The following is a 22,399-nucleotide window of genomic DNA, read 5'->3' as shown; positions in this document are numbered from 1 at the left end:
TCCAGTAAAACACAGAATATGTTGTAAATAGAATAGATTGGATTCAGCACCGCAGAAATGGAGAAACGCCATCATTTGCACCATTCACATGTGAATAGTGGCATTTGTGGCTGGCAATGTGACAATGCATTGTATTTCACCCAGAATATGCTGGAATATTCCTTGTGTGGCTCTGTGTCACATGGGGAATGTGCAATTGTGTTTAGGTCTTGCAGGTTCAAGGTTTGCACAGCTGAACACAGTCCCATGCTCTGCGTCTGTCTGTCTGCATCTGTCTGTCTGTACAGCTTCTGCTGTTCTTTTTTTCCTGGCCACTCAGATGGTTTGGAGTGGTCTTTTGCCATTTGCACACTGTATCACTCAGCTTTTGGTTTTCAAGACTACTTTTGCATGATGGTTTTTGAAGAGGATAACAAACCCCACAGAGGAGCAGTTCTTGCTGCATTGATGCTATTTTGCCTTAGTTCACCAGCGTGTGTTGAAACACCAATCCCATGTCTGTAAACAAATAAACGGAACTATTTTTAAAAATACATTTTAGCTGAAAATTGGCAGCTGCCTCTCCCCTTCGACTCCAATGCTGCTGTGAGCATTTGAAAGGCATCCCTCTCTGAGCTGTTGTGGAGCAACGAGCTGATCTGAAGCTGGTGTGCTTATTTCAGCCTCTTCTTATTAACCTCACAGCACTCTTAACGCTGCCAGAGGTTTGGGCTTTGTTGTGAACAAATACAAATGACGCCAGGCTGGAAATGCCTCTTTCAGTCCCACGCAGAGGATACAATGCAGGCTTTCAGAGCAGAGCAAAGGTTCTCTGTGGCTGTGTTTGCGTAGTAGAATTTGACTCTGTGTTTGATTTTCTTGACACAGGTTTATGACTCCTTGGCACCGATGGCTTTGGCCAAACTGATTAAGGTACATAGAGAATATTCTCATTAAAGGCTAAAAAAAGAGGTTTTGCTTCATATTTTTAGATCTGATACTGTGCTCTGTCACTGAGAACTACTGCAATGTGCACAAAACTTTTTTTATGATTAAATTTATGTGTTTTACCTTTACAATGAGTGTCTGTTCTGATCCTGCCCTGTAACAAGCAGTTCCCAAACTGGGAAGAGAGAGGGGGAGAACCTTCTCAGCCTCAATGTTGTGTCTTCATTAGTTTCATTGATTTTGCGTTGTAGACGAGCCCAGTTGTTACAGCAGAATTGAATTGGTGTGAGTGATGGACATTTTGGGGGCAGGGACACTGCCCAGCCAGAATAGAAGCGTTGCTGGAGCTTGGACAATGGCCTGGCTATTTCTGAATTTCTAGTCATGACAGTTCTAGATCCCTTCTTGGAATGTGCCATGATTTCATCAGTTGTAGGACACAAACTGCAGACAAGGCAATGGGATTTGTGTGGCCGTGCACTCTTTGAATGGTGTCCCTGTCCCTCCTTGTTCTCAGGAATGCACCAGTGTGTGTGTGGCACGTAAGCAAATGTGACAGCAGCCGAGTTTTGCTGTGCAGCCAATTGTGGTTTTTGCTCTACCAAGTGTGACTTTGTCTGGGGCAGCACCAGTGATCGCTCTGCAAGAGCAGGCGCAGGGCTGGCACGTTAAATGACGAGTCTGTCGGGTTGCAGAGATGGGAGAAGGCAGAGTTCAATGCAGAGGAGTGTTCCTCCTGCTGAATAGAAAGTTAATTCCAAGCCTGAGAAATCTCCTCCCACTGGAAACTTCTTCCCTCTCTCACTGCAGAAATGAATTGGGGTACATTTTGGGGAAAAGAACAAAATTAATTATTTCAGAAAAATATAGGAGCGCAAGATAAAGCAGCTAAACCCTGTGAGTGCCTCTGCCCTCTCGAGCACGAGCTGGCTCAGTGAGGAAGCAATGGGTTGTAAAAGGCCAATGGCACCTTGGCTTGGATCAGAAACGGCATGACCAGCAGCTCCAGGGAGGTTCTTCTCCCTCTGGACTCAGCACTGGTGAGACCGCTCCTCAAATCCTGTGTTCAGTTCTGGGCCCCTCACCACAGGAAGGATGTTGAGGCTCTGGAGCGAGTTCAGAGAAGAGCAACGAAGCTGGTGAAGGGGCTGGAGAACAGGCCTTATGAGGAACGGCTGAGAGAGCTGGGAGTGTTTAGCCTGGAGAAGAGGAGGCTGAGGGGAGACCTCATTGCTCTCTACAACTCCCTGAAAAGAGGTTGTAGAGAGGAGGGAGCTGGGCTCTTCTCCCAGGTGACAGGGGACAGGAAAAGAGGGAATGGCCTTAAGCTCCACCAGGGGAGGTTTAGGCTGGACATCAGGAAAAAAAAATTCATAGAAAGGGTCATTGGGCACTGGAACAGGCTGCCCAGGGAGGTGGTTGAGTCACCTTCCCTGGAGGTACTTAAAGAATGGGTGGATGAGGTTCTGAGGGGCATGGTTTAGTCATTGATAGAAATGGTTGGACTTGAGGATCCTGTGGGTCATTTACAATCTAGTGTTTCTGTGATTCTGTTACAAGATTTTTGTTTTCTATTCTTCTCTATTCAATGCCAGCTTTGAATGTGGGTCTACTCCTAGTTATTCTTTATGGGTTTGGATGTGTTGTGTAAACCTTTTTTGTTCAAACACATCAGTCAAGTACCTTTAAGGACTCCTGTCAGTGTTATTGGAATGATTTCATAGATGTTGATCTGGATTCTGTTACTGCTGAGGGAAAACAATGTCTATGAACCAACAAGGTGTAAAATGTTGAAAGGTGTTGCTTGCTTTTGTGAGTGAATGTAGACAGAAACAAAACCCAGAGTGGTGGGTCTGAACGAGCGGTATTTGAATGTCCAGCTGATACGCAGTCACGCCCTTAGACCCTGCTTGTACTTGGACTAGTGTGTAATAAAAACAACTTTTGAATACATAAGCCTTTAAGGAACCAGCTGGCTTCAACAAGTGGAAGACCCAGATCTGCGTAAGGTTCCTGTTACGCTTTGTGTGTGAAAAGGACACACTCAGCTGGAAACAGGCCAGGTTCTGTTGTCCGTAGTTAAATTACTGAATAGGATGAAGTTCATAGAGGAGATGTGCACCGCCTGCAGCACCTGTTGGGCAAATTTCTACTGAAAGGAACTTTTGTCTTGCTGAGGATTGTAAAATGTTTGATTCCTTTTAATGCTGCCATGTCTGAAGCTGAATTCTGGCAAGGGAAACGACTCCCTCGACTCCTCGGTTGTGTCCTTTGAATGCTGCAAAATGTAAATACTGACACTTGCATGCATCTTTCTGGGTTAAATGGTGCAGTGGATGTCTGCTCCCTCAGACAGTCTGGATCTGAACAGTCAGTGTGAAAGTACTGGATGGTATCATGTTCTCCATACGTAGCTCCAGTCCTCTTGGAAGAAACCAGGGTTAGTCACACAAGTCTTTATGGATGGGGCAAACCCAGCCTGAGGTCCTGAGTGTCCAAGGATTCTCTTTGCCCGTAGGTGAGCAGAAATAGAACCATCATGAAATGGTTTGAGGGCTCCCAGAATATCTTCAGGATATCTCTCTTGTATGTCAGCAGCTGTTTCCACACAACTTCATCTCACGCTGTGCTGCTCTTTACGGGGGGGGTGAGTTGTGCTGGCTTTGTCCGTGTGGGTTTAAATGTGTCTCTAACGTGTGTCCAATGATTCCTTATTTCACAGACGGCCAACCTAGCCGGCGCTGACGCATCTGAAGAAGATAAAATAAAAGCGATGATGATCCAGTCTTGCCAGGACTGTGACCCCATCAAGTAGGTGTTGATAATGTCCAATCTGTCCTTTGAAGATGATGTAAAAATGGTAGAGATCTTTGTTTGATGAGAACAGACACATACATAGCCATGTTTTCTTTTCTTCCCCTAACCTTTTAGTTACGTGAAGACACCTCTGTCATCAAATACTTGGTTCCATTGTGGAAAACCTGGCCACTCCATCAGGAACGGCCCAGACGATGGGGTAAGACTGCGGGGCACTTCTGGGGTCACTGAGCTTTGGATTTTCTTACCCAGGCAGGGAGGAAACAAACCCATGACCTGTTCTCGTAAGAACTGTGTCTCCTGGGGTTGAGGACAGAGGTTACACAGAGATGCTGCAGAGCCCTTCAAAATTCAAGGGATACCTTGAACCTTTATTCCACATATCGTTCTGTGAGCTTTCATGGGGTTCTTAATCTATTTCCATATTCCTGGAAATATGTCTGGTTTTACCTCTTTAATTACACTTCAGGGGTTTTAATATTTGTTGTAAAGCCAAGATGCTTCTGTTGACCCCGTGAACTGAATATTTGCATGTTTTAATTACCCAAGTCTCTGGGTGAGTGTTGGTGCCCTTGCACATCAGTCACTGACTGCAAATGCATGAGGTGTGACTTCAGCCTTCGTACAGAGTTGGGGGATATCAGTCCCTCCAGGGACGGATTCAGAGCCCCGGTTTCAGCTCTTGCTCAGAACTGCGCTGTGAAGGAGGAGCGGGTTTGTGTCTCTGCTCTGAGGGGATGATGAGCTGAGGAATATTTCACCCTTAAGAACATGACATTAAGCCAAGGAACTCGACTGAGTTCAAAACACTGCTCAGGCCTTGGGAACGTCGTGTCTGTTACTACATTCAGGAAAAGAGGTCTTTCAGTCTCACAACCCTTGTGCTGTGTAAAAGGAGAGGATTAAGGGCCTTTGCTGCTGGCAGTAATCGTTGAAATATCATTGGCAGCATGAGTCATAAGACGAGATCTGTCTGCACTTCTGTTCTGAACAGGGCAGACATCCTGGGTCTGTTCCCAGAATGAAGAAGTGCACAGGAATTCCAAGGAGTTTCCTGATGGAGGTGGAGGATCCCAACACAAAGGGGGCTATGCTGACAAACACTGGGAAATACGTCATCCCAATCCTTAATGCGTAAGTAGGGAATTGATTGGACTGAGCAAAAGGGGAGGAGAGAAACAACGTGCAAATGTCTGAGTGGGAACACACCCGAGCTGGCCAGCGTCTGTAATCGCAGGGGAGGAAGCATTGGCATTGTCTCTTAACCTGGGAACCTGGGACACCTTCTGATCTTACAGGCACAGGGGCTGCTGTGGCTGCCCTGGGTGCTGGGTAAACTCGTGGAGCACTGAGGATTATTTCTGCAAAACATGCCAGTGATGCTCACAGTGCAGTCGCTCTCTGGGAAAGTGCATTTTACTTCTGGTTGGTGTTTCAAAGGCATCTTGCAAAATGTAACAAAGGGCTACTGGACTGAGATTGCCTCTCCCTCTGGCTTCTGTCAGATCCCACATTGAAACAGGCTGAACTGCTTTTGCTTCTCCTTGGTGGAGAGTTCTGCAGAGGGAGAACAGTTCCTGGCTCCATGTTCTAGTGCTTAGGCTCTACAAGAGGAGGAGAAGCTGACTGCCTGTGTTTTTGCAGGCTGATGTGGAGAGACTAGAATTCTATCCATTCTCTTCCTTTGATAAATGCAGAGCTTGAGGAAGTTTTCCTTTACCTCTCTAGAACCTTTTTCTTTTTCCTCCTCCACCTCCTCCAGGGAAGCTTATGCCAGAGAGAAGAAGAAAAAGCCTCCCTTGCTACCGGTGGAGCCATCCTCCACCTCCTCAGATCCTGTTCCAGAGGAACAGCCACCGCTGACACCTCCACCTCCTGCCCTCGTGGCTTTCAGACCTCCTGCTGCTCTGGTGAGTGTCCCTGGACTTTCTCCATCTTCCTCTCGGTCAGTTGGAAAGGCATAGAAGTTTTATTTCAACACATGCAGTTATTCTTGTATTTCAGCAGAGCTTGTTTTCCAACTGTGTGCATTTATTCTCAAGGGCTCTCCTGTCCAACTCCAACCAGCAGCATCAGCACCGGTTCTCCCAGGCCCCCAAGGACAATCCATGCCCACAGCTGGTGAGTGACCATCACTGCAGGATTGCTGTAAAAACATTATCTTCAGTTCAAATGAATGAGATCTTGTTCTTTTTCCTCTTCCCAAAGCTCATCCCAAGCAAGGCAGGAGAAGGTGCCCAGCAGGTGGAAGAGCAGGCTGGGAACCGTGAGTACCTACAGACCCTCACTCTCTTACTGTTTGTATCCTGTGACAGGAGGCCATAAGACAGAGCCTCTGCCACAGCTGATTTACAAGGGAATAATTGTGCACAGTTGTGGAGAATGCAAGTGGTGATTAACTTTTAAATGGCTTAACTGGAATTTGCTTTCAAAGAGAGAAGGTGTGCTTGCAGTAAGAGTATTCAAGCTAAACCTCCAGTGCAGGACTGAAAGGAGGGCTCTGGAAAATGAAGGCTTTTTGAGGAAAACATCATTACTTATAAAAACTACCTATAATTAAAGGATGAGATGGAAAGCCACGCCTTTGAATACTGGCTCAATAGGGCAGAAGATATCAATCTCCCGATCAATCACTTGGTTGATACCGATTGAGCAGATACTTGGAAAAGTCTATGCTGTTCTTTTACGAACATTTTTGAATGTCTTCAATTCAGCTGTTTCAAATGGCTAAGGTGCTTTCTCTCCCCTGGAGACAGAGGGTCTGGTTTATCTCTTTATATACTTGTGATCTCCCCTATGCTAAGTACAGGGGGAGGATCCTGTCCCTGGTCCTGCTGGCCACAGCGTGGCTGATGCAAGCCAGGATGCTGTTTCCCTTCCTTCTCCAGTGACAGGACACTGGATACGTAAAGAGGAGGATGTATTTTTCCAAATGAAATTGCGTTGTTGTTCATTTTTGTGTTCTGATAGCGGGTTGGGCTGCAGTTGCACTAACATGTGTCTGACATAAGCACAAGCAACTCAGTCTTTTTCCCAAAATTATTTTGTTGCAGAGGGTAAACATACCAAACTGAAACCGGGTAATTGTTATCCTAAACCTTTCCCTAAAAGTGGTAGGAATTCTAAACTGTTTTTGCTTAAACAGGATCTTCCCCTTTGGCATTTGCAGGCAGGGAACACATTCTCATACTGGCCAGGCTTTTTTCCTTGGTGGCTTTTTGTAATACAGGTCCAACTTGTTTTAACAGGGAAACAAAGATGTCCAAACTTGACAAATTTACAAATGAGTTTCGTGAGGAACCAATGGAATATGAAAAGATTCCAAAGGCGTGGAAACATTAAGTTTGCAGGTAACTACTTTCTGTGTCCATAACAGAAAGGCAGAGTTTCTGGAAGAATCAGGAAGAGCCCTACTCTGCCTCTCGATCATGAGATGGAGTGGATGATCCAAGGGATTAGCAGGGACAGGCATTTCCTATGGAGGTTGCCAGCTCAAACGCGGCAGATGACGGCTGACAGAGAGTTAGAACATGGCAGCGGTTGTTAAGGAGCAGGAATCTTCTTTTCCTGAGTCTTCTCTGTAACAACTAGCAATAGCTGGAACCTGAACAGGGGCAGTTGATGCATTTCCTGTGTCTGCCTATGACCTCAAAGTGCTTTGGAGGAATCACGTGAGAGAAATCCTCTTCATCTCCCTTTATCTCCCGTGGTTCTCTGCTGCTGTGTCTTGTAAGCAGAAACTGAAATGTTATCGAGTTCTTCAGTTGGCAGCTGCGCTACGTCAGTAGCTTTCACAGAGCCACATGGAGAGAATAAAAGATGAAACATGGGAGGAAAAAAATGAGGAGAGGAACTCTTTGGAATTAACTTTTTTTTTTTTGTCTGTTGTTTTTTTTTTTTAAGGTCCAAGTCTCCCTCCAGCATTTCATCTCTCTCCAGAGGTTCATATTCCTGCTCTGAGTTCAGACCAGGTTCTCCCTGCAGTCACTCCTACTCCTGAGCTTTCAGTTGTTCCGAATCTCATTCCAACTCACCATCTCCACTGTATCGTTGCAGGGGTAAAGGTCACAAATCTGGCACCAGGTCCAGAACCCGTGGTGATCCCTGTTCAAGATCAAGGTCATCCCCCTACAGAAGACACCGTTCACGGCCAAGGTCTCCCCTATTTAGAGGCCACTCTCACCCTCAATGAACAAGACCTCAAGGGGAAGGAGAGAGGAATCATTTTAACAGATATGCAGAAGTTCCAGCACACAATATGAAAGCTCAGAGTGGCAGAGCTGCTGAGTTTAGAGATCCATTGTCAAAGGAAAGATACAGAGAACAGGAATGTAACGATACAGAACGGTACGAGCAGTTTTGCAAGGGCTGGCTTGTTGGTGCTTGCCTTCACTCTCCAGTAACCAGAGAGCATTTTTCTCCACATTGGTTTTGACCACTTGGGACAAGACAAGAAAATATACCATGTGCTTGGGGTGTAGGCAGGATTCTTCCTGTGGACAGAGACCCTTGTATTTAATTCCAGTCGGATTAAGTTTATAACAGCTTTAATCTCAGTGATACAGGACACTTTTTTTTTCCCATTTAATAAAAATGTTATTATTCAGGCATGTTATTAATTAGGACCTTATTTTGAAGAACAAACCACACACAGTAGAAACTAATCGGATTTTTTAATTAGCTATGTTGTGTGTGACGAGCCTTGTCATGTCACTGGACACCATCTTGTTTAGCCAATGCAGTCAACAGCTTCTTGCACCTTTGTTTTCATCCTCCTATTGGATGCATCAAAAAGCTCAGGGAATCAGGGTGTCCCTGGGGTGGGGGTGGCCATGCCAGAGATGTTGCTCTGTGCGCATCAGCCCTAAATTTGCTCACACCGTGTTGGCCCCACGAGAAGCTGGACTGCTTGGCCCCCTTGGCTCGAGCCTGCATCCTTCTCATTTCCAGCAAGGGGAGAAGGTCTAGTTCAGGAATCACTTTGCCTGGAGACCCCGGGCAGTGTGTCACGCAGAAGGAAAATGGCGAGAATGTCAGCTGAAAGAGTTTGGACTGAAAAGGAAGCACAAACCATGAGCTGGCAGGACAGTGCTGGCTGGAATGAGGCCCAAGCTCCGAGTCATCTGGAGGTTCAGCCACAGTTGGCAGGGTTTCTCACACAGGTCACCAAGGAGGGGAGGGTGTCGGACGGAGAGGAGCAGAGCAGAGTTTCCAAAGGCTCAGTCAGTGCCCAGCTGCAGGACTGACATAAAACTCAGAGACAGCCACATCCCTGCCTGGGGTGGCAGAGCCAGGTCACCAGTGCAGGCGCAGCCACGACACTCTCGGGTGCTCACAAGCACAGCCATGGTCAAGGATCCCCTGAGCGCTGGCATGGCCCCTCTGTCCCCCGGTGCCCCTGCCTGGATCCCAGCCCTCTCGCCCACCCCACGGGTCCCCTGCTCGCTGGCTGCTCCGTCCTGGTGCTCCCTGCAAACAAGCAGCCCTCACGCCTTTCTCCCACAGGCACCCCACACTCGGCCATCTCCCCAGGGGCCGGCACGGACCCTCTGCCACCTGACAGCCCAGCGCGGACCCCAGCCCCCTAGAGCCCGGCTGGCCAGACTGAGGCTTGCTGCTGTATGCACACGCTCAGCCCATCCCACCAGTTCTGGGCAAGGTGCAGACCCTCACAGAGCCTCTCGCTTGCCTCACTCAGCCTGGGGCCCCACACGAGGTGGGTTTTTGAGAAACACCGACCCTGAATCGCTCCAGGAGCTGCACTGGGACCCACACCTGTTCCTGACACAACAAGCCAGGGCTCCGTACACACTCTGCTTGACTTCACCAACTGGCACCCATAAACGCCAGACCCCAGGGGCTGGATCATAGCATTTAACTTCACAGACACACAGGACAGAGTGAGCTTATGCAGGGAGATTTTTAAGAAAAAAATTAATAAAAGGCTGTGAACATCATGAGATTCAGCAAAGCCAAGTGAAAGGTCCTACATGTGGGTCGGGTCAATCAGTGGTTTAATGTGTAGAATCATAGAATGTTCTGAGTCTGAAGAGACTCACAATGATCATTGAATCCAACTCCTCTCTGAGAGCTTTGGTCAAATGCTTCTTGAATATTGTCAGGCTTGGCACTCACTTTTCCATTTGTCTAACCCACAGCTGACCCTACACTTCCTTCTCCAGACTCTGTCCCACCTACCTTCCCCCCAGAGCCCCTCCTGGCACAGAGGAGGGTTTTCCTGATACTGACTCGTGGGAAGAATGAGCCCTTGGAAAAAGGCAGCAGTGCTCTCGGCAGTCGTGCTTAGCTCAGAGGAAATTCAGCTCCCTATGGTCATCCCAACAGGGAAACGACCCTTTAGAGAGCAGGAAGGAATCTCCTGGGAAAGCTGCACTGCTTGCACACCCTTCCCAGGGCCCAGTGTATTTCATGCAGACGCAAGGACCTGCACCCTCCCACTCCAGCCCAGCCCTCTCCCAAACCCCCATTTCTTCCTGAATTCATTAAAAGAGTTGAGTTTTTGCTTGGCAGCGCCTCTCTCTGCCTGTGGTCATTTGCACAGTGGGAGGGAGTGGGTGTTCCCGCAGCCTCTGCCCACCCGACAGGTACCTTAGCTGGGCTGGAGATGCCCCGAGAGGATGGGGAGATGGGGCATCTCTCCAGGTGGCGGGTGCCAGTGGGTGATACCACCTTGATTGGCATCAACACCAGCAGGATGGGAACCTTGACCTGGGAGGCCAAGCTGGGACTGGCTGAGAGCTCGCACGCAGCCCTCAGCGGGCAGAACTGGCCAGGGCTCACGTGCCCAGATCCTATACCTGGCAGGGCGCTCACTGCCCAGGTCACTCCAGCCCCTCTACAGCCTCATCTCTTGCTGTCTGGGCGTTATCTGGAAAAACCCTCTGCCCACGGGAGAGCCCTGAGCCAGAGGCACAAAAGTCCACAGCCTTCCCATGCCAACTGAGGCGAGAGGATGCAAAGTACAGAATTGCAGATGTATCCTTTCTCCTTCATCGACAGCTCTGAGCCTCCCAGAAGCCAAGTCCTTCTTCCCAGGGCCAGGCTGTCCTTGTGTTTCTTTACTGCAGCATGAACAGGAGTTAAGTGTCCAGGAAAAAAGCACTGCCTCATCCCATTACAGCATTTCAATATCTACAAACCAAGGTAGTGCACTTTCAAACTATAAAGACCGGTTGATTAAATCGAGAATGGAATTCTCATCACACGTCCTATGGGTCCCTCCAGCCTGGGCCCCAAAAAGCCAGTGACAAGGTGATGGAGAGCCAGCAAAAGATGCCACCTAGGGAGGCTCTGTCTCCCCTAATGATTAGATTTGCTGCTGCAGATCAGAAATCGCCCCTGTACCGCTCAGGGCATTCCAGCATCCCTCTGCAAGGACAGTAACGATCCAGCCACGAAGCTAAGGGACCCCCTGAATCCCAGCTGCCACATACACTGTGCCATCTTCCACCACATTCCGTCAATGAACAGCGTTCAGGGCTCCTGCAGCTCACCACGGCTTCGATAAGTGTGCTCCGACTCAGGGCTCACCAGGGGAGCTTCTCAGCACTTCAACTTTGCTTCAGGCTTGCTTGGAGCACGAGGCTTCATCCCTCTGCCTTGGCCCCAGCAGAAGGCGGGCAAGGGGCAGGTTTGTGAGTGGTTTGATGGAAAAGAGCTTGGTCACCTACCAGAGATTAAAACCCAACCAAAGAAAGAGACCAGAGAAACTCTGTTAGAGAGGAGCAGAAAGAAACATCAGGGCTGACCTCTGTTTAACTGGGGGGGTTTGGGATTCTGGAGACTGGAGCTCCCAGAGGACTCAGCTCTCCAAATGGAAACATCCTTTAACTTCAGATCCTGATCCTGACAGGAATATTACAGACTGCCCCACCTCTGTTTTGCAGTTACCTTGAGCGTTTGCTTGTCCCTGTCCAGTTCTCTTCTGTGATCCCAAAGTCTGTTGTAATCTGACAGCGCTACAAACAGGCAGCCAAACCCCTCTTCCCTCAGAGATGGGAAACTGCAGTCACAGACTACGCAGGCACCAGGAGAAGCCTTCGGGTCTGGGATAGGATTAAAAAGGGAGGACTTGCGAGCATCTGTTTTCCACAAGATGACCCCATCCTCCTGATCTGGGTCACTTAAGGGAACTTTGTTCTGGCAGCCAATAGAGAAAATGGCAGTGTGACCACAAACCCATCCAGGCTGGGGGGAGGGACTCCAGCTCCCAACATGCCTTGAGGGAGGAAACCAGCCCCCAACATGCCTTGAGGGAGGAAACCAGCTCCCAGCATTCTTTGGGGAGGGGATCTGAAGCTGTCACCGTGCTTTGGGGAGTGTTATAAATTTAGCCCAGTAAAAGATAGGAATTGGTCCAATTAGGTCGAATCAGAATTTATTAGCAAGAAGACAGACAAGCAAATACAGCGCTGGGCGACTGGGGAGGCCCTTCGCTTCTCCACAGTGCGCCCTCACCCCAGCAGACCTCGACTTTTATAGGCTCGCGTGTCTCTCCTTGTTGCTAGGCCTTCTCCTTTACTTCCTCAGTAGACATTGGCTGTCTCGAAGTCACAGGACGTTCCTCTGTGCATGTCTCTCCTTGTTGCCAGGCCCTCTCCTTCACCTCCTCAGCAGATATTGGTTATCTCGAAGTCACATGATGTTCTTCTTCTTTTTTGTGGTTTTCCTCCCCTCCAAAGCCCTGGTTGGAGTCGATGATCCAGTGGGTCTCTTCCAACCTGGTTATACTATGATTCTATGATTCTAAAACATCATGTTTACCTTTAACTTAAATGCTGCACAAAGCGGGGTCCATTACTTAGAGCAAATACAAAACGCTATTTACAAGGGTCAATGAACAAACTATTTCAAAGGTTCATCACACCTTCGCAGGAGTCAATGAACAAACTTTCTCTTGAAGTTTATCAGAGGGAGAGAGTCTGATTCTGTCACCGTGCTTTGGGGAAAGGGTCTGAAGCTGCCCAGGGAGGTGGTTGAGTCACCTTCCCTGGAGGTGTTTAAGGGACAGGTGGACGAGGTGGTGAGGGGCATGGGTTCGTGTTTGATAGGAATGCTTGGACTCGATGAGCCGGTGGATCTTTTCCAGCCTGGTGATTCTATGATTCTGTGATTCTACAAACTCTGCCGAGGTCTCTGTGGTGCCTGGAAGCAGAGCGGCAGGTGCCTAAGCGACAAATGTCAGCGTTAGCAGGTGGCAAGGGGTGCCCTGGGGTAGTGAAGTGACAGCCTGGCAAGTTGCTGCTTCAGCTCCCCAGAGAAGATCCCTTTGGCTGGTTCGCTTTAGCCCTTCTACCAAGGGCCTGACTTTGGAAGACAATGTTCACACAGGCGGGTGTGGGGGCATTCTGCAGGCTGCCTGATGTCCCTGTCCAGGCAAGAAAAGGATTGCCAGCTGAGTCCTGCCAGAGTTTCTTCCACACTCCTGAGACAGAGTCTGCAGATATCCCTCTGGTGCACCACTGCCTTCCGCGGCAGGAGGCTTTGCTTTTCAAACCTGTCTTTCTGCAGGTGTTTGCTAGGTATGTCTGTGATGAAGCACGTGCCTAACGCATTCCAGTTCTACGTGTAACGTCTTCTTCTGGGGGAAAAGGCAAACCCACAGAATGCCATGAGAGATGGAATGCTGGAAAGAGGCACAGCAGCTACTCGGATCCATCAGGAAGTACCCTCCTCCGCGAGACATGCTGTCCGGGGTTTGTGGATCTGCTATACCTCTGCCTGATGCGATGCCACCAGCGTGCCTGCTCCCGCTGCTTTCTGGAGGATGAGTGGAGAGGTTTAAGGTGGTGTAAGGTGCCAGAGCCTTCTGGCAGCCTGTGCCTGCAACCGCTCTCTCTACTTAGCCGTAAACCATCCCTTGTCAGAAATGTTCCCCAAGGGAAGGGGCAGTAAGCCGTGCTTCTCGCTGCCTTTGTGCTTTCTGACTCTGTCCTCACAGGTGCCCATTTCCTTTTACCGGCTGAAGCTCTGCCACCCCTGGGCTCTTGCACTTCATGTCCACCATAAAAGCATGTTTTCTGTCATCAGACTGACCCTTGGTCTCCCGCGCTTCATGGCCACAATAAAAGCACATTTTCTGTCTTCTGAGTGTGTCTGCCCTCCCTGCCCTCCTCTCCCAGGCAGGTCTGGTGGCCCTCATGAAAAGACACTGCTCCGAAGTGAGAGACGCAAACAGCCAGTGCTAGGCAACAGCCTGAGCAAGAGCCCAGATGTTTTTTCTTTTTTTCTTTGACATGCAGAAACAGAAAATGCATAAGGAATTTGCTTTATAAAAAAATCTTTTAGGTTCTTCTATTTGGGAGCTGACTGGGAGAGATTTTATCTTTAAATGTACGTATGCACCAGATGCTTTCCTGCGCATTATGTGCAGAGGAGATGTTGAAGGAGGGCTGGCAACATCGGGCATGAATTACACTTGCTGCACCCCTCCCTCCTGGGGCGCTGCAGTGGGCAGCTCCCACGGAAAACAATATGGCCCAGCACCTTGTCCCCAGTGGCCGGGGCATCGCTGGCTGGAGGCATGTGCCCACCTGCTGAGGGCAACCCCTGGGTGCCTTCACAGCCTAAAATCCCTGGGGACGCAACAAGGACACCCTCTGCTCCCTAAGAGGGGGCAGCAGTGCCCGGGATCTATGGAGGATGACTGGGGTACAGGGGTGGGCTGGGACGTGGAGAGGGCTGGCAGCGTGGAGGTGGGCTGGGGATGTTGAGATGGGCTTGGTCTGTGGAGATGTGGTGATGACTTGGAGATTGGCTGGCATGTAGAGATTGGCTGGGGAAATGGGTCTTTGCTTGGCATGTGGAAATTGGATGGGAAGTAGAGATGGGCATTGGATGTAAAGATGGCCTGGCAGGTAGAGAAGGGATGGGGATGGGGATATGGGCTGGGGATGTGGAGATGGTCTGAGGACATTAAAGTGGACTGGGGAAAGGGAGCTTGGCTGGAGATGTGGATATGAGCTCAGATCCTGTACCTGGACTGGGACGCAGAGATCAGGTGAGGATATGAGATGGGGCAGAGAAGTGGAGATGGGATGAGGACATGGAGATGGGCTGGGGAAGTGGAGTTGAGTTGGGGACGTGGAGATAGGCTGGGGCATAAGGGTGGGGTGGGGACTTGGAAATGGGCTTGGGATATTGTGATCTTTCCATCATCTTCCAACAGTCCTGGAAGACTGGGGAAGTCCCACTGGACTGGAGGCTGGCTGATGTTGTGCCCATCTACAAAAAGGGCCGCAGGGAGGACCCAGGAAACTACAGGCCTGTCAGTCTGACCTCAGTGCCAGGGAAAGTCATGGAACAGGTGATCTTGAGTGCTATCATGAAGCACATGCAAGAGAACCGGGTGATCAGGCCCAGTCAACATGGGTTCACAAAAGGCAGGTCTTGCCAGACTAACCTGATCGCCTTCTATGACAAAGTGACCCGGCTACTGGATGAGGGAAAGGCTGTGGATGTGGTCTTCCTGGACTTCAGCAAAGCCTTTGACACAGTTTCTCACAGCGTTCTGCTTGAGAAACTGTCAGCCTCTGGGCTGGACAGGCGCACACTCTCCTGGGTGGAAAACTGGTTGGATGGCCGGGCCCAGAGAGTGGTGGTAAATGGTGTGAAATCCAGCTGGAGGCCAGTGACAAGTGGGGTTCCCCAGGGCTCAGTGCTGGGTCCAGCCCTGTTCAATGTCTTCATCAATGATCTGGATGAAGGCATCGAGTGCACCCTGAGCAAGTTTGCGGACGACACTAAGCTGGGTGGAAGTGTCGATCTGCTGGAGGGTCGGGAGGCTCTGCAAAGGGATCTGAACAGGCCGGACCGCTGGGCAGAGTCCAATGGCATGAGGTTTAACAAGGCCAAATGCCAGGTCCTGCACTTGGGGCACAACAACCCTGAGCAGTGCTACAGACTGGGAGAAGTCTGTCTAGAAAGCTGCCTGGAGGAGAGGGACCTGGGGGTGTTGGTTGACAGCCGACTGAATATGAGCCAGCAGTGTGCCCAGGTGGCCAAGAAGGCCAATGGCATCTTGGCTTGTATCAGAAACGGCGTGACCAGCAGGTCCAGGGAGGTTATCCTCCCTCTGTACTCGGCACTGGTGAGACCGCTCCTCGAATACTGTGTTCAGTTCTGGGCCCCTCACCACAAGAAGGATGTTGAGGCTCTGGAGAGAGTCCAGAGAAGAGCAACAAAGCTGGTGAAAGGGCTGGAGAACAGGCCTTATGAGGAGCGGCTGAGAGAGCTGGGGTTGTTTAGCCTGGAGAAGAGGAGGCTGAGGGGTGACCTCATTGCTCTCTACAACTACCTGAAAGGACGTTGTAGAGAGGAGGGTGCTGGCCTCTTCTCCCAAGTGACAGGGGACAGGACGAGAGGGAATGGCCTCAAGCTCCGCCAGGGGAGGTTTAGGCTAGACGTTAGGAAAAAATTCTTTACAGAAAGGGTCATTGGGCACTGGAACAGGCTGCCCAGGGAGGTGGTTGAGTCACCTTCCCTGGAGGTGTTTAAGGCACGGGTGGACGAGGTGCTGAGGGATATGGTTTAGTGTTTGGTAGGAACGGTTGGACTCGGTGATCCGGTGGGTCTCTTCCAACCTGGTTGTTCTGTGATTCTGTGATTCTGTGATTCTGTGATGGGCTGGGACATAGAGGTGGGCTGGGAAGGGGACATTGAGATGGGGTTGGACTGGGGATTGTAGCCGGCAGGCAGGGGCATCCACATCCCTGGAGACGTGCAGGCTGGTGGCACCTGCCTACCTGCTCTGGGCAACCTTCAGGTGCCTTCACAGCCTCGGATCCCTGGGGATGCAACAGGGCCACCCCACTGCTCCCTTAGAGAGGGCTCCAGTGCCCTGGATCCGTGGAGGATGATCAGGATATAGAGAAGGGCTTTTCTCTGTGAGTATCTTTAGGCAAATTTTCGTTCTCGGCGAGACAGCCGACAGAATCCAAGTGTGCTCCTTGAACACAGCAGGAATCGGGAGGTCCCAAAGCAGTCACATAGTGTTGGGAGAGGAATGTGAGGTGACCTGCATCTGATCAGCTCACAGGTAACAAAAAGGAGACGGGTGGCAATACTATGCTTTGGTCTGCTGTGCGTCAGGATCTTATTCATATGCTGGAAACGCAATGCTGTGAGGTCAATTCTGTCTCTTGGGTTGACAGAGCAGCAGCAGGGACATGGCTTAACTGAACAGAACCCCTTCCTCTTGCCCCTCACACTTAAGACAGTGATCAGCATCGATGGGATCACCCCTCACTCCCCTCCTCTCCAGGTCTCTCAGCCTTTCCTCATAAGAGAGATGCTCCAGTCCCCTCCTCATCTCTGTGCCTTCTCCTCTTCTTGTCATTCTCTGTCTGGAGAGCGCAGAACTGGACACAGGACTCTAGATGGAGCCTCCCAAGGACAGGATAGAGGGGGAGGAGAACCCCCCTTGCCCGGCAGGCCACACTTTTCTCCGTGCATCCCTGGGCACCCTTGGCCATTCTCTATCTCTCTGTAACAAATTTGGGCTGAGCCCTCAATTAGTAACCAGCCATGGGTTGCTTTGTTGATGAAAGGGAGCAACTGTGGTGGAACAGGAAACTGAGACAACTAGGGATGGGAGTTGGATTTTCTGAAGAATGTGGAAAAATTTCTAAAGAAAATTGTGTAATAGTTTTAGCATGAAGGTCCTAAGAGTGGCACAGGAGAGCCAAGTACCCTTATTCAGCTGAAGTAGCACAGGAGAAAATGTTGTACTGGGAGCACTGGGAGCCCTGGTGTCCATACTGGGAGCACTGGTCCCATACTGGGCCCACGTTGGTGCCTTACTTTTCTGTACTGTTGCCGTACTGGGAGGACTGGTGTCCATTCTTGGAGCCATGGTCCCATAATATTCCCACACTTGAGTCTGTACTGAGAGTGCTAGATCTGACATCTCTGGTGTCCCTAGTGGGAGCACTGATCCCATACTGATGCCACACCGGTGCCTTATTGGTCTATACTGGTGCCATACCTGGAACACTGGTGTCCCTGGTGTTGGTACTGGTGTCCCCGCTGTCCAGAGTGGGAGCATTGGTCTCATACTAGTCCCACTCTGGTGCCTTACTGGTCTGAGAGCCTTGTTCTCCATACTAGCGCCTCTGGTGTCCATACTGGGAAAACCAGTGACCATACGGTGCCTTCCTGGTCTGTACTGGGAGCACTGATGTCCATATTGGTGTCCATGGTGTCCATACTGGGAGTACTGGTCCCTTCCTACCTCAACCCTCCTCTGTGATTCTTTTCTCTGCTTGGACTCCTCAAGCCTCACGACTCAGCCCTGATGCTGGCTGGAAAGGATTCCGGGATAAGGGCTGATCCCAGATGCCTCCAATGGGGCTCATCATGAAACAATCTCCCCCTAGTGCAAAATATCGTACGGCAGACACAGTCAGAAGAGAGAAAACGTGCTTTTATTGCGGACATGAAGGGCAGGATCCCAGGGGTCAGTGTGAAGAGAGCCCGTAAGAGCTTGGCTCTTCCGAGGTCTCTGGCTGCCCTCTTTCTCCAGCAAGTGCTGCCAGGAAGAGCAACCCCCCGGCAACAGTCTTCTGCACAGACAGAAGGGTCAGGAGTGGGAAAGGCTGCTTGACAGACTTTCAGGCACTGCCTCATAACCAGGGCTTTCCCGTGTGCAGCTGAAGGCGCTGGTGGAGTTCGTCATGGAACACTGCTGTGAAATCTTTGGGGAGGAGACAGAGTGCCTTTCCGTTCCCTCCACCTCTGAGGAACTAACTGCACCCTCTGCTGCTTCCCTCTTCTGATGCAGCAGACAGGACACCACCCCCAGAAAGCAGTTTATGATAACTCCCTGCACTCTGCCGCACGTTGCGTGAGTTGGGCTGGCTCTGAAACAAACGGCTGTGTGTCTGAGATGCAGCATCACTGCAAAGTGAGCAAGGAGTTCTGATTGTTGTGTGTTGTTAATTTCTTCTGTGCTCCGTGAATTTTTTAATGTATGATAGTGTGCTGGAGTGTGGAAGGAAGTTAAAACTTTAGATCCTAGTGGGGAGAGAAGCAGGTACACCAGGGTGGGCTTGAGCTGCCGACCTGTGCCACCAAGGAGTTTCAAGTACTATGCAGGTAAAACTAGGCAGGACAGCTTGCTCACTCTGCAAAGCGAGGGGCAGTGCCATAGACAAAGCGCTTGAAGCTTCAAACCATTATAGAACGGACAAACCCTCCTGCCAGGGCTGTGGCTGCTGGGCAGCAGGAATGCCTGCACCAACCCCACCACCAGCGCTCACCTCAGCGACCCTTCACAAGGCAACGCAGACCGCCAGCGCTACCCCCTGTCCGTTCCCTGCCAGAAGCTGGTGGCATTCTTTAAATTGATGCGGGAGCTTCTGCAGTTCCCGTGGGCTGGAAAGGCTTGAGCAGCACAACGGACAACCTTGACCAGTTTCTATCTATACTTAGGTTATTGATTCAAGTACAGAAGGTGTCGTTGAATAGCTTTGAATTAAGATTTAATTAATGTATGAATAAATGGTAATAGATAGCAGATATTTTAAATTTGCGATCCACCTCAACAAGCGGTAAAGTGCTGCTAAATCGGTCTCAAAATATTCCAGGAAGAGTCCTTCAGCCTGCATATTCTGGGAGTTGGAATCCTTCCAGACGTCACACTGAGACCTGGAGTGCTTCTCCAGGCAGTGGGGCAGAAGATTCAGTTCCTCACCCCACAATATGCTGGGAGCTGGAGTGCTTCACCCCATGCTGCAGGGGGTGTCCTTCACCCCAGGCCATGCCACAAGGGGAGTTCTCGCCCTCTAGCACGCTGCCAGTTGAGTCCTTCACTCCAGAGCATGTTGGGAGCTGGAGGACATCACCCTGTGGGGTGCTAGGAGCTACAGTCCTTCCCCTCATGCCGAGCCAGAAGCCAGAGTCCCTCACACCTCAGCGTGAAGGGTGCTTGCATCGTTCCACCTGCAACACACTCGCACTGGAGTCCTTTTCTCCATGACATGCTGCGAGCTGCAGTCCTCTCCCCAGCAGCAAACCTGGGCGCTCAAGTCCATCACTCGACAACGTGCTGCGAGCTGGAATCATTCAATGACCAGAATGCTTGGAGATGGAGCCCTGCATCCCAAAACACGTTGAGAGCTGGTGTTCTTCACGCTGCAGCATGTTGGCAGCTGGATTCCCCCAACCCAAAGCATGCTGGGAGCTGGAGTCATTTCCTCTGTCCCTCGCACCCCTTAGATGCTTGGAGCGGGATCGATCCATCTTCTGGGGAGCTGGGAGCTGCAGTTCCCCATCTTATGGCATGTGAGAGCTGGAGTGTTCACCCCACGGCGAGCTGGGAGATGAGGTCTTTCATGCCACTGTATGCTGGGATCTGGACACTTTCAGCCTGTGACACGCTGGGAGCTGGAGTCCTTCACCCCATAGCAGGATGCCAAGCTTAATTCCTTCACACTATGGCATTTATTTTTGGTATAATAAGTCATTTTCCCCATGCCACGGTGGGATCTGGACAGCAGAGCATCCAGCGAGGCAGTCAGGCGGATCCAACCTGAGCTTCTGCCCCCCACCACATCTCCTCTCCCGATTGCATCACCCAACGCTGCCCCCCGCCCCATGTGCCCGGCACCAACAACCAGAGCATCTGTAACATCAGCCCGGGGCTGAGGGCTCTGCGGGCAGCGACAGCGCTGCAGGCACCCTGTCGACTGTCGTCCTGGTGGAAACAACTTTTCAGTCACTGTGGTGCCACAAGTCACTGGCACCATGCGCATGCTCCTAGTCCTTATCCTTCTGTCTCTGTGCCAGTCCGTGCAGGGCACAGGTGACACCTGCGAGTGAGTGGTCCGAGGCTCGGGGAGGGAGCAGGGGCGGCTCTGCTGGGGTTTGCTGGAGGGTGCCCGCTCATCCCTTGTGGCCACATCTCAGCTCCCCCGACCCCGGGTGGGAGGCGCTGGTCCCCGCCAGCACCCACACAGCTGGCACAACTCCTGTGCGGGGCTAAAGGAATCCCAGGAGCACCGAGTAGGACAGTCACGAGTTTCTGGTCTCCACAGACTGCGGACTGCCTCTGATGGATCACGGCTACAGCATGTCTCGTGTCATTGGAAGCAGAGTTGCCCAGGCCGGGGCCTGGCACTGGGTTGTCAGCATGCAGAGCCCCTGGGCAGCCGATAAGTGGCATGTATTCGGCGGGACCATCATCAGCCCAGAGTGGGTCCTTATAGCCGCCCACTGCTTCATCGAGGCCAGGTCAGGAGCACCAGCGAACAGGGACATCCCTGCCACGCTGGCTGTTGCCCAGCCTGCAGCACCGTGGCAGACTGGCACCCCGTTTCCTCGCAGTGCTCCCGGGCCCTCCCAGCCCAGCGGAGAAACGGCTCAGGAGAAGGCTGGGTTCCTGCCAGTGCCTCCTGTCAGCCTCCAGCTCGAGGGTTCTCGAGCCTGAGCCACACTGGGGCGGCCACGCTCTCCGCACCGCTGCTTCCCTCTCTCCCCTGGGAAGGAGAAGGCAGCCGACTGACGGAGACCAGCTCACAGGGACGTCTAAGAGAGACTAGATGGACTACTGCTCTGGTGGCAAGTAGCAAATCTTTATTCCTCAACCAGAGTTTTTATACTCTCCTGGGAGAGCTTGTCAGTTTCTACCAAGCTTGAGTGCGCTGTTTACATTACGGCTATTCTTACCGTGAGAATACAAGTTATGTAAGTTCTACAAGTGAGGGACTACGTGTCTGTTCAAGGATTCACACATTCTTCTGTTTGTGCTGGTCTTATCTTAGACCTGCAGGTGTTCTTGAAATATATTTAACTCGGGCCCTGGAATGATGAGAAACTAAGCATGTTGCCAAGAGCCCTGATAGTCCACAACCTCCCTTTCAGGAGGAGCAGCTTTGCTGTTGGCATGATACTCTGTTCCTGACCCTTTCAGGCCAGACAGAATATTGCTCTCCAGGCTCTTGGCTTTCATTATTCTGTCTTTGACCCTTTCAGGCCCCCAGAATGTCTAATAGTTCTCCTCATTCCACCCTTTCTTATTTGTTAAATTGAAAGTGGTATTGGCTTGTCTCTAATATGTTCCAATTTAATTTTTCTCAAATCTACTATTACTTGTCGGAATTGTTTTATGATAAGTCTTAGTACATATGGACAGACAAGTAGTCCCAACAAGATTGCAACAGCAATTATTATCAGGCCATAAATCCCTTGTTTGAAAGATTCAAAAGACGGAAAAGCAGATTTTAAAGCATTGACAAAAGTTTCTGTCTGTTCAGCTACAGATAGATCTATCTTATGAGAATTTAACATATCTTGAATATGTTGCCTCAATTCACCCAGGTCCAAGGAAGTATTGGCATTATCCCAAATGCCTTGTAAGTGACTTTGGATTTTCTGCCATGAGAATACAGTGCAATTATATTTCACTGGAGTTACACAAATAGTACGATACTTTGCATGGCACAAAAGGGATTCTCGAGTTGCTAAGATCTGCAATTGTCTCCCCATAATATGAACAGTGTCTTTAAGCGAATTTAAACGTAGTTCAATTTTCTCATCCCAATTGATTTGATTTTGGAATGCCTTTGATATGTTTATTGATACCTCATTGACATACGTGGCTGTTTGAATACTTGTGGTCAAAGAAATGGAGGCTACT

At 50.4% G+C, this 22,399-nt stretch overlaps 1 protein-coding gene across 1 annotated transcript; it reads left to right on the top strand.

Moving 5' to 3' along the window:
- The first annotated feature begins 57 nt into the window (after positions 1-57).
- LOC138725311 (E3 ubiquitin-protein ligase RBBP6-like) lies at positions 58-18,539 on the top strand. The gene is made up of 7 exons (XM_069866107.1): positions 58-90; positions 835-912; positions 3,650-3,738; positions 3,859-3,943; positions 4,739-4,878; positions 5,507-5,654; positions 18,414-18,539. The coding sequence occupies exons 1-7, from the start codon at positions 58-60 to the stop codon at positions 18,537-18,539; spliced, it is 699 nt and encodes a 232-aa protein (XP_069722208.1).
- The last annotated feature ends 3,860 nt before the right edge of the window (positions 18,540-22,399 follow it).

Source organism: Phaenicophaeus curvirostris, chromosome 11 (genome assembly GCF_032191515.1).
Source record: "Phaenicophaeus curvirostris isolate KB17595 chromosome 11, BPBGC_Pcur_1.0, whole genome shotgun sequence".
In the NCBI taxonomy this organism is placed as follows: Eukaryota; Metazoa; Chordata; class Aves; order Cuculiformes; family Cuculidae; genus Phaenicophaeus; species Phaenicophaeus curvirostris.
This window is presented reverse-complemented; position numbering and strand designations above follow the sequence as displayed.